Source organism: Pholis gunnellus (assembly GCF_910591455.1).
Source record: "Pholis gunnellus genome assembly, chromosome: 9".
Taxonomy (NCBI): Eukaryota; Metazoa; Chordata; class Actinopteri; order Perciformes; family Pholidae; genus Pholis; species Pholis gunnellus.
Window position 1 is genome coordinate 26,587,632 of NC_136535.1, and position 12,637 is coordinate 26,600,268.

The 12,637-nt window shown below is 44.3% G+C and overlaps 2 protein-coding genes across 2 annotated transcripts in view; both read right to left on the minus strand.

Annotated features, from left to right (window-relative positions):
* gpr171 (G protein-coupled receptor 171) overlaps positions 1–4,680 on the minus strand; it is a 4,990-nt gene extending 310 nt beyond the window's left edge. Inside the window, exons 1-5 of the mRNA XM_079166581.1 lie at positions 4,619–4,680; positions 3,413–3,593; positions 2,478–2,681; positions 1,841–1,969; positions 1–834 (exon numbers count right to left, since the gene is read on the minus strand). The exon at positions 1–834 is cut by the window's left edge and continues 310 nt beyond it. Of these exons, the coding sequence (XP_079022707.1) occupies positions 277–834; positions 1,841–1,969; positions 2,478–2,681; positions 3,413–3,593; positions 4,619–4,650 (1,104 nt within the window). The 5' untranslated portion in view covers positions 4,651–4,680 and the 3' untranslated portion in view covers positions 1–276. The remainder of the gene's footprint in view (positions 835–1,840; positions 1,970–2,477; positions 2,682–3,412; positions 3,594–4,618) is intronic.
* A 1,779-nt stretch (positions 4,681–6,459) lies between these two features.
* LOC306701602 (P2Y purinoceptor 14-like) lies at positions 6,460–9,931 on the minus strand (the record flags this gene model as incomplete). Its single annotated transcript, XM_079166958.1, has 3 exons — positions 6,460–7,168; positions 9,265–9,524; positions 9,812–9,931. The coding sequence occupies 3 exons, from the start codon at positions 9,929–9,931 to the stop codon at positions 6,460–6,462; spliced, it is 1,089 nt and encodes a 362-aa protein (XP_079023084.1).
* Positions 9,932–12,637: the final 2,706 nt, after the last annotated feature.

Consider the following 12,637-nt stretch of genomic DNA (forward strand, 5'->3'; position numbering starts at 1 on the left):
CTGAATATTTCTCTATTTATTTAAATTACTTCTCTATTTGATTGGTTGTCACACATTGATAAACAACATTTTAACATTTGTTTGAAATAAATCATAATTCAGATCATACAGCAGGTCTGTTTTACTAAAGTTAAATAACATTAAATAACATTTCAAAAGTAGTTTTTGTCGTCCACAGTTGATGAAACGTGTGTTTGTCGGCTAGCAGTTTCCATATGCTTCCAGTCTTTGTGCTAAGCTAGGCTAATGTTTGTTTACATAACTCTATGTTTGATATTAATCATGAATATCTGTGTCTACACGTCGTCCTCCTGCAGCGTCCATCGTTCCCTCTGCAGCCCATTCTTCCTCTTCCTCTTCCTCGCCGCCGCCGCCGCCGCCGCCCGCCCGCTTCCCGCCGCACCGGTACATCCGGCGGGCTGTGCTCCTGAAAGGCGCGTAGAGGTAGAAGAAGAGCAGCGGGTCGAAGCAGAGGTGGAGCACGCTCAGCAGCAGCGTGGACTCCTTCCCCAGGAACAGCCGCCTCGTGGTGGGGCAGTCCGTGATGACTCTGGTCTGGGTCAGAGTGTACGGCGTGCGGACCGCGTGGTAGGGCACGAAGCTGAGCACGTAGGCCGCCGTCACGGCCGTCACGCTCACCGCCACGCGCCGGGCGTCCGCCCAGAGCTCGGGGTCCCTGCGGCTGCCCAGGAGCCTCCGGAGAGACAGGCCGCTGGAGACGAGCACGGCGGCGGAGGCGTTGAGGAACAACGCCGTGCAGAGGAAGACGGTCAGCGTGTGCCAGTGGAGGCTGATGTCCTTCTTCAGGGACGAGCAGCTGAGGAAGCGTCGCTCCTGAACACACAAGATCACATTGTCATCTTTTAATTCATGTTACAAATGCTGTAGTAGCATTATGCTACGTTCCCACTACGAACGACAGCAGCAGACTACAACCACAGACTGTATAGAAGAAGTGGGCGGAGTCAACGTGACGTCACTAGTTGGTTTGTGGATGTTTTGAAGCCTCGAGTTCGGTGTTTTGGTCGTCGCCATCTTGTTTTTTTGCAACCAGTGAACAGGAAGTGACCATATCTGGACTGAGGAGGAGTGACGTAGAGACCTGTCAATCACTGTGTAGCCCCGCCCCTAAAGCATCCCCTGCTTTATGGTCTGTTTGACTCTAAATGGACCATCATGTACTAAATGAACATCATGCTGTATTGAAGAAGACTTGAAACTAGAGATTGAGACCATAAACTCATGTTTACAATGTTTACTGAGGTAATAAATCAAGAGAGAAGTAGAGTCATTTTCTCATAGACTTCTATACAACCAGAGGAGTCGCCCCCTGGTGGACACTAGAGAGAATGCAGCTTTAACACATGAAGCTTTGACTTCACTTTGAAGAACTGGAGGTTGCTGTCTGGGCTACAAGTCTTTCTGTTAACCCCCTTTTTTAAATTCATTTTTAAGCAAAGAAAACCAGAACAAATCGGGTGTTTTTTGTTTCCTTGTAGTTGTTTAGCATCTATTTGTATTTTTTTTTGGTTTCTTTGTATTCATATTTGCATATCTTTCTCGTGTTTTTGCGTCTCTTTTTGGTCGTTTTGTGTCTCTTTGGACTCGTTTAGCATCCCTTTGTGTTTCTTTTTTGGCTGTTTTTGGTTGTTTGTTAATTGTTCATTTAGCGTCTCTGTGCTAGTGTTGCTTGTTGCTAATGTTAGCAGTAACTTCAAACAGAGACTCAAACTCCGTCCGTGACCAGGAACCCGACAATAAGCAGCTCTAGTAGAAGCAAAAGTAGTGCTAGTAACCGAAGTTTTTTCCAGTCAGTAGTACTACAGTAGTACTACAGTACCTGTACGTGCTGGATGGGCAGAACCATGTTGGGCACCATGATGAGCAGCACCAGGGACCAGACGACCAGCGACAGCAGCCGGGCGAAGCCGACCTCCTGCAGCCGCAGAGAGCACAGACTGTGGCTGTCCTGCAGGAGAAGAGACCCAGGACCATCATCATCATCATCATCATCATCACCACCATCATCATCATCATCATCATCATCATCATCATCACCACCACCACCATCATCATCATCATCATCATCATCATCATCATCATCATCATCATCATCATCATCATCATCATCACCACCACCACCACCACCACCACCACCACCACCATCATCATCATCATCATCATCATCATCATCATCATCATCATCATCATCATCATCATCATCATCATCATCATCATCATCATCATCATCATCATCATCATCATCATCATCATCTAAAGGAACATTGGATGTTTGTGCTCTTTGTATTTTCTCTTCATATTGAATTGTTTTGTATCTTTTTGGTTGTTTTTTGTCTCTTTGTAGTCGTTTTGAATATCTTTCGAGTTCTTTGCGTGGTTTATTTCTGACGACCCAATGTTGGTCCATCTTCCTCTCCCCCCCTGTGATGAAGATGTGTTCCCATGTGCAGCTGTACCTGCAGGTAGCGGTCGACGATGATGAAGGCGAGGAAGACGACGGATGCGTAGAGGCTGATGTAGATGACGACGGCGCTGGCCTGGCAGTGAAACACCATGAGGCTCCACGGCGCCGCGCCCGCATCCTTCAGGATCTTAAAGGGCAGCGCGAGCAGCAGCAGCAGGTCGGCCAGCAGCAGGTTCAGCAGGTAGACGCTGAAGCTCTGAGGAAACACAAACACCTGAATACCTGAACAATAGTCTCTACTAGGCTCAGTGTAGTCCTGATCCTCTATATGAACCAGTCTGTGTAGTCCTGATCCTCTATCAGACCTCCATCAGTAAAGAGACCATCAGAGAGAAGATGGTCTGTTTCTATAGAGTTATTCTTGATGCTCGTCATCGGAGCCACCGGGTCGGATTCTGGTGAAACCAGATTAACTCATGCAGGTTCACCAGAAACTCCTTCAGCTCAGACTCCAGCAGAGACCGGTCCACCGTGGACAGACCCAGGTCCAGGAGCTCCGGAGGGAGGAGGAGAGCTCAGCTCCCGCAGCATTAGCAGCATCTCCTCCTCCTCCTCCTCCTCCTCCTCCTCCTCCTCCTCCTCCTCCTCCTCCTCCTCCTCCTCCTCCTCCTCCTCCTCCTCCTCCAGGAGCAGAGCTTCTCCTCTCTGCTGGAGACCCAGGACGTATTGCTGGACCCGCTGGAGGGAAGGGGGGCACGGGAGAACCAGAACCAGGACTGAGAGAGTCAGACTGTCAGACCTGCTGCAGTAACATGAGAGGTTTTCTAAAGAGACTCTGGAGCTCAGAGACACTACAGCTTTAGTCCACAGGGGGCGACAGAGTCAACAGGAAGTTAAAGTTCCTCATAACTTAATCCAAAAAAATCACGTCTTGATCTGAATTCTCTCCTCCTCGTGTGACGTCTCCTCTGATATAAGTTCTCCTACCTTGCAGGCTCTGGGGCTGTGGATGAAGATCCACACAGACAGCAGGTTTCCAGGCATGCCGATGATGAAGACGAGGATGTAGAGGACGGTGAAGGGTCCCATCTGGTCGTTGACGATGCACCGCCCCGCCTCCTCGGCTCCTCCGGCGCTGGAGTTGAGGGAAGAAGACGTCATGGAGGAGCTGAGAAACACAAAGCACCGGATCACTTTGTTTTTCTGTTAGAATGAATCAAATCAACCGTAAAGGTTCAGAAAAACACAGAGAGACGAAGGATGTGGTTTGAATCTCTAGAGTACATGATGGTCCATTTAGAGTCAAACAGACCATAAAGCAGGGGATGCTTTAGGGCGGGGCTACAGGGTGATTGACAGGTCTCTACCAGAGACGTATATCAGAGACATCATCTACTAAATGAACATCATGCTGTGTTGAAGAAGACTTGAAACTAGAGATTGAGACCATAAACTCATGTTTACAATGTTTACTGAGGTAATAAATCAAGAGAGAAGTAGAGTCATTTTCTCATAGACTTCTATACAACCAGAGGAGTCGCCCCCTGGTGGTCACTAGAGAGAATGCAGCTTTGTGTTGTAACAGCAGGAGGTGACAGACAGTAGAGCTGCAGCTCTGTGGTCACAGACTAACCCTGCAGCAGGAAGCGGTTCATCAGGAAACTTTTACTCATTTCACTGAAAAACACAAAGCAGCTTCTCTTCAACGTCAGAACAAACACGATTCACCAGAAAACAGCAAACAAAGACAGAACGGCACAGCGAAGTATTCAGATACTTACTGCAGTAAAAGTACTCATACAACACAGTAAAAATACTCTGTCACAGCAAAGGTACTAATATAAGTTCTGAGTAGTTTCTCATTTATTTAAGAAGTTTAAAGCAACATTTCAGCTCGTTGTTTTCATTAGAGGAGATTATTGTGCGTCAGGATATCTGATGATGATCCACTGACAGAAGATCAATCATCACATCATCGCCTTAAACAAGTGTTCAGAAAACAGATTTATAAGCTGAAGCTTGTTTCCTTTTTATAATAATGGATCAGTTCTGGATGAATTCAGAGTCAGTTACTGATTAATCCAAACTCCTGGTTTCATGTGCTCATCGTCTTTAAGCTGAGAGGAGGAAGCTGCATCAGCGTTTATCCATCGTCTCTCTGAGAGACAGAAGTAAACCTGAATGATGTCTTACCCTGAACGTGTCCACTTATACCGTCCTCTCATAGGTCCTTGGACCACGTGTTGGACCCCTGAGGACCCTCCAGCCCCCCCCCCCCCCCCTCTTCAGGTCCTCGGGGTGCGTTTGATTCGGTGTGTTGGTGCAGATCGTTCTGCTCGAGGCTGCAGAAGCTGCTGACGGATGGAAGGTGATTTCCTGCCTGTCGTCGGTTTGACCACAGGCCACGCCCCCCTGTAACACACACACACACACACACACACACACGCACACACACACACTCTCTCTCTCTCTCTCTCACACACGCACACACACGCTCACACACTGTGTGTGTGGGAAAGATTAAATTCGGCAAACAGCTTTCTGCTAAAATGGTTTATTCCGATCCAGAAACTCTTAGATTACAAACACAAAAGTCATGTGACTCGTTATTGGAAGAACAGCTGTTCTTCCTGTCAGACAGCTGATTATTCATGTGTTGAAGAGCAGCCATTATTAAATGACATCATAGACACTTTAAATACACAGAGACAAGAATACATTCATGAGTCATATAATAAATTAACAATCAATTATTTTGACTTCAGTCAAACTGAAAGAATTAAAGAACAAACAGGAAGATTTAAGATCATAAAATAAAGACGTCCTGAAGCAGGAGGAGGAAGTTATCACACTGTAGATATTATTAACATATAAAGAGACAGAAATATAACTTCTACACATTGTATATGTGTGTGTGTGTGTGTGTGTGTGTGTGTGTGTGTGTGTGTGTGTGTGTGTGTGTGTGTGACGCAAACAGGATGATGCAACTTTGTTGCCCGCAGTCAGCAACACAAAGGGGCTGCAGAGACCAGAGACCAGAGACCAGAGACCAGAGACCAGGGACCAGGGACCAGAGACCAGAGACCAGGGACCAGAGACCAGAGACCAGAGACCAGGGACCAGAGACCAGAGACCAGAGACCAGAGACCAGGGACCAGAGACCAGAGACCAGAGACCAGAGACCAGAGACCAGAGACCAGAGACCTTGGTGGTCACACTGCAGCAACGAGCTGCATGTTTTAGTTATAGTTGCACATTATTCAGTAAACTTATCTGCACATCTGAAAAACACTTAAAGAACATTAAATATAAATGAGCTTTAATGAAATAAAAAGTCCTTAAAGCTGCATAATGTGTGAGACACGGAGCATCGTTATGAAGAAGTTATTAAAAACATAATTCTGACTAAAAGACACTTTAAACTGACAGCAGCTGGTAATACATGAATGTGTGAATATGTTTAAATAAAGAGATTTATAAAAGCACTGCTTCATCTACAGACAACAGATCTGACTGTAGTTACACGTATGTTTCATGTTAACTTCATGTGTTGAACTATGTTTTTGTCTGATTCTTTATCTCTGTATGTTCTTACATATTTACATATTTTACAGAAGGAAACTTCACATTAACTTCCTTTTCTATTTGTTCTCAGGTCTGTTTCACACACACACACACACACACACACACACACACACACACACACACACACACACACACAGTCACAGCGACACTGAATCTCTCCTCCAGAGAGGACGACGAACACTTCTCTGTTCTCACTGTGAGTTCAACATCCTTCAAACTCATCTTTCTTCCTCATATCACTGTAGGTTACTGTAAATATAATATACACAGACCGTGTTTTAATACATTCATCGGATGGTTCTCTCACCACCGCTTCAGGTTACTGATATTATTTCACATATTATCTGATAAACAGCTTGAACAGAATCTGTTGAGGCCTCATGGGACCTCCACAGGCCACCAGTCCGCCAGAAGACCCTCCTGCACCTGTGAAGCTGTGACCGACGTCTCTACAGGACGCCCGTGGGCTTCGTGGAGGTCGTGAGCGACGTCTTCCTGTTGAAGCGGACGTTGCTCGTCCGCCCGTCGCTGCTCCTCCTCTCGGCGTTGGCGCCGTGCTGCGTCGGGGCCAGCGTGGTGCTGAACGTCCTCCCCGGGCTCAGCTGGGCCCTGAAGGCCTTGCAGAAGATGAAGTAGATGAGCGGGTCCAGGCAGACGTTGAGCACCGACACCATGATGGTCAGCTCCTTCAGGTAGAAGAAGGCCCGGCTCCACAGGCACCGCCCCCTGAGGAAGGCGTAGGGGAGGCGGACCAGGTGGTACGGCACGAAGCACACGCAGAAGACGCTGACCAGCACCAGCATGTTCCTGCGGGACTTGGCGAGCTTCCTGGAGCCGGAGGACGCCGGCTGCCTCTGCTGCGCCAACGACAGCCTGCGGGACACGCCGCGGTAGAAGAAGACCAGCGAGACGAGGACCAGCAGGAAGATGGCGGCGGAGAAGCAGTGGATGGTCTTGTAGAAGAGCCGGAGCTCTTTGCTCTGGAGGACGTCGCAGCTCAACGCGTTGGGGACGGAGGACGCGTTGGTGAGGAGCGACAGGGCCACGTAGGCGCTCATCGTGGCCACCAGGAGAACCCAGGTCACCGTGGTGATGACGTGGGCGGCGCGCACCGTCTGCAGGACGTGAGTTCCTGAAGGATGGACGATCTTCAGATACCTGGAGGACGAGAGACGAGTCGTTAGAGCGACAGCGGACAAAACCGCCCACGCTGGACGATCCCGCAAATCACACCATAGATCTTTACGATTCATTCAGTCTGTAAGATCTGCATGTGGACTGGTTTAAGTTGGAGAACGACCACCCAGACCTCCACAGAACCTCCACAGAACCTCCACAGAACCTCCACAGAACCTGCTGCTCTGATGACCCTCTGAACCACAGAAGCCTTCAGCGGGATCTAAAAGCTTTAAAACGTTTTCTTCAAAAAATCACCAAAACAACACCGTTTATCAGCCAGCAGCTGTCGTTACTGACGGGTTTTCATCTTTCGGACGGTCCTTGAACACATCATTAGTAATGAATCATGGCAATAGTTTAATATTCACACCGTGCGGAGCCTCCATATTATTTCTCGGTAACACTTGTGGACAGCTGGAGGAATGTTGGATATAAAGATGAATTGTTTTCCAATTTTTGTAAAATAAATAGTCAAAGAAACGTTTTAATGAATGATGTCATCATAACTGTGTTATTCTCACTAAAGACATGTTCTAGTTCTACTTCTAGTCGCCATGGTTCTGTTTCAGAGACGAGCAGGACTTTTATTTTGAAGAGAATCACAAAGAAACAGCAGAACCTGCTCTGACGTAGATCATGAGCTGCGTCTGTTTTGTCTCTTTGAGTTCAGAACCTCATGAGATCACTTCTGCTCAACGAGCTGAGAGGACAGAAATGTGTTTGTGTTGTTTTGAAGAGACCTCAGCTCTGACGTCAGATGATCAGCTGCAGCTCGTTGGCTTGGTGACAGACTTCATTCTCTTTAATAAACACTTCAACTTTTTTATTTTTGTTTTTAAATAAATGAACCAAAACTCTGACGATGAAGAAGATCTTTCGCTGATAATTATGAGAATAAATATGAAACTAAATGTGAAAGAAACCTCTGAACAAACATGAAGAACTGCTGAGACATTTAGTCATTTCCTCAACATATTATTATTAATATGATATCAGGAGTTTAGATGTCCTCTGAGCTCCATGATGGTCTGTGGATGGGTCTCTGTGTGAGTTTCTGGCATTAATAACGTTTTTCTAATCTTCTAATCTAATCGCGTTAGAACAGCTCGTCTGTGTCTGAAACCACATCCTGAGTCTCACATCCTGAAAACCACAGAAAGCTGCTCAGAGCAGCAGCTGCTTTGTCTCCATCACTGCGTGTGATGATGACTATCGACACGAAGAAGCACGAGAGAAACCAGAGACTCATCCCGTCTGAACACCAGAGGAACACCAGAGGAACACCAGAGGAACACCAGAGGAACCCGGTGCTGCTCATGTAACACGTGACCAGCGATCGGTCCGTATGTGGTGTGTGTGTGTGTGTGTGTGTGTGTCAGCATGTTGCTCAGCTGCTTTACACAAACACACGTACTATACATCACACGCTGTAATCAAATGCATTTCCTCTTTTCTGCATTAAACAAATAACAGCGATAGTGAGATGGAGCCGTGACAGCAGATGCTGAAGGGTTCTCCCCTCTCGCTCCTCTCACACCAACATGCAAATGATGACTTTGTTTGCTGGAAATGTTGCTGAAACACACACGAGCTCGTAAATGTTCAGAGGTTTAGAATGAGTTCTAGTGAATTCATGTTCCGTCTCGCGCGCACATTTAAACAGGTTACATCCAGAAAACACAAGATTAACAGAGAAGAGAAGAGTGAAGCTGATGACTCAGCAGATAATAAATACAGCAGAAGTTGATCAAATATAAATATTTTAAACCAATCAGAATGCCTGAGAGCTTAACTGCATTATATTACATTACATATTACATATCATGTGTTATTTTGTTAGTATGTTCTGTCCCCTGAATGTATTGTGTCGTTTACATTAATAAATTGGTGTAAAACAATCACCATGAATGCAGGAAATGAAGTGTGTCTTCTTTTTATGCTAAGCTAAGCTAACAAGCTGCTGGCTGATTCATATGTAGGTAACATACATGTTGTGTCTGACGGGTCAGCGCTCAGCATTAGGAGCGTAGAGCTCAGAGGCTCCGTGCAGTGTCCCTGAGGCTGAACCCTCGCACCTGTTGGCAGCGATGTAGCCCATGAACAGGATGCTGGCGTACATGTTCAGGTAGAAGGCGGAGGCGCCGAAGCTGCAGTAGACCCGGCGGACGGACGCGGAGTCGCTGGCGTAGTTGGTGATCCGGATCGGCAGACAGAGGCTGAACAGGAAGTCTGCGGCCGCCAGGTTCTTCAGGTAGACCGTCACGCTGCTGGACGCCTGCTGCTGAGCCCGGCAGAAGTAAACCTTCAGGGTGAACCCGTTGAGGAGCAAACCCGCCTGTAGGGACAGGCACGGGTACTTTATTACTAATATTCAGATTTAAAACGTTTACAAATCAGGATTTATTATTATCATTATTATTATGATCATTATTATTATTATTATTATTATTATTATTATCATCATTATTATTATTATTATTATTATTATTATTATTATTATTATTATTATTATTATTATTATTATTATCATTATTATTATGATTATTATTATTATTATTATCATTATTATTATTATTATTATTACTATAATTATTATTACTATCCACGGAGAAGCAGACTCACCAGACACACCAGCGTGTAGACCAGCAGGAAGAAGATGTGGGCCGACGCGTCCACCCGGTCGCAGGGAGACGAGCTGCCGTTGGTCAGGTTGGATTCTGAAGACGCTCCGAGGTCACTCATGTTTCTAAATGTCCTGAAAGAGTTGAACACAAACGGATTAGAATATAGTGTTCAAACATCCTCCGTCTGCGTAAAGGAAGCGATCAAAGCTGAATGGGAAGTGACAGATGACCGCAGCAGAGGAAACCTCAGCAGCAGGTGTCATGAAACTCCACAGAACCAGAAGAGCTCTGAGAGGAACATCTGACACGGTGGTCACGTGATCAACCACACTGGTCCACAGCTGGTCTGAAGGCTCCGAACTGGAGCTGCTTCTGCACATTTGCTTTAATTAGACAAAGGACACACCGATGATTCCTTTGCTTATTGCTTCTCCTGCAAACCTCCTAGATCCTCCAGATTTAGTTCAGGAATTGAGCCGTCACAAGCCGGAGGATGGAGGAGATGAGGATGCTCACAATCAAGGAAATGAGAAAGTGTTGTTATTGTTCCTTTGTTACCTGTTCGTGTTCTGACCTCTCGGATCTGTTCGTTGTCTGAAGGACTTAAAGTTAAAGTTTTTTTGTTTTTTTTTACTACATTCTGCTGAATAATCAAATATGAAACAAGTCGATACGACATAAATAATATCACATCGTCAGCAAAGAACATTCAAAATACATATATCTCTTCTACTGATACTTTAACTACAGGAAGCTGATAATATGTGTGTACTTAAACTGTTGGTACTTTAACTGCACAAAAGTGATAATACTTGTGTACTTTTACTTAAGGAGTATTTGATGCTAGACTTCTACGTGAGTATTTCTACATTGTTGTATTAATACTTTTACTTAAATGAAATATTTAAATACCACATCAGATGAACCGACTCAGTTAACACAAAGGTACAAACTCACTTGTGTAAAATACTACAGTATACATACAACACATGTTAAAATACTTCAGTAGAAGTAGAAAGAGTTACCTGAAGTACTCACCTGTCTGTGTGAATCTCTGATGGGAACAAATATTTGACTTCCTTCTTCACAGCGAGATGGAGGAAGACTGATTATATAAAGAGGTACTGTTTGTGACACCGCTGTTCATTTACACACCCACACACTCACAAAAACACACACACACACACTCACACAAACATTCATACACACACACTCTCACAAACACACATACATACACACATAAATACACACATACACACACACAAATACACACACAAACACACAAACATGCACACACACACAAACACAGTCTGTCTGAACTTTTGTTATTTAAAACCCTTTTAACTCTAGCCCTATTTTTAGGCCTTTGCTCGATAATTGCATACTCATACTAAAAAGGCTGTAATTCTGTAACTACAAGGTCTATTTGATCAACTTTGATGTTGTAATAATGGTTACACTTGTGAGCTTTGTTCAGATGTGTAAATATCAGTGTATATGTTACTGGTTAAGAGTAAATGAAGATGGCACACAGCTCAAATTGAAAAGTTTCAGGTTCAACTGAAAAAAAAGCCCTTCTATTGTTATTATTTCTTGAAATGAGGCAGCGGCTACCCTAAAACATCTCCCAAATCATACATCAACATGTCAACAGTCTATATGCAAATTTTGACTTTGATAAAGTAACAAAGTTAGAGAGGTTTTAGTAAAGAGATGTCAGGCGAGGTCACCAAAATTGTCATTTTTGAACCAGCTGTTCCAGCTTTTCCATTGTAATTTTATATACTATATAACTATATATTTAAAATTTTTTATCACTAATAGTGTTCAATCTATCCAAATACAGCAGTTTGGCTTCATTTTGAGAGCTAGAATCCTCTCTGAGCCTGTGAACCATGGATCCATCCTCGTCTGACTGCTTTTTCCCTGTGTGTATGTGGGGCTATCTCAGCCTATGATTGGTCGATTTGAGTGAATGAGACCTCCTTCGACGCGACATAGTCCAGGGAAACGAGCGGTGGGGCGTGAGCTTGATTGACAGAATCCTTTGCCAGTCAAAATCAAAACTGCGCCGTGCCTCGCCGAGCGTAAAAAACGATTATTTTTTATTATACATTTGTACAAAAAATATTTAAACATTTAAAAAAAAGAGCAATTCTGAGAAAGAAAGTCACAATCATAAGATGCTTTAACCCAACAGTCATAGAAGCAGCTCTTCATAGGTTACCCAACATTTCACATATAAATGAATTGTGAGTACATTGAAGACTTTAAACGTAGCATTACAACACATGAAATACTTCACTTTATGGGATTGTACTCAGCAAATGCACACTTGAAAGGATTTTCAGCAAGATCAGCTCTGGAGTAGGAAGAATGAAACCGATGTGGCTGAGGTGGCAACCTTCATTGAACAGCAACTGGAAACATCTGGTCACTGTCATGGTTACAGATGGATGCACCAAAAGTGTTGGTTACATGGAATTGTGACTGACAGAGAAACAGTTTGAATATTGCTGCAGTATTTGATGTGATGGGTGCAAATATAATTGTAGCTAATATGTGTACACACAGAGTACTTTGTTGTCCTTACATTGACTATTAGTGAAATGCAAAGTCGACACATTTATTAACTGAATTATTCATTAAAATATTCAAACAATCACAGCATACAAAACGGCACGTTTTCTTTTTGACTGCAATTTGCTTTAATTTACTACAGCAGGAAGCCTTTAAAGTAACCCGTCAATAGGCTTATGGATAGATTTATATATATATATATATAAATATATATATATATATACTGTGTTTACATAATATACAT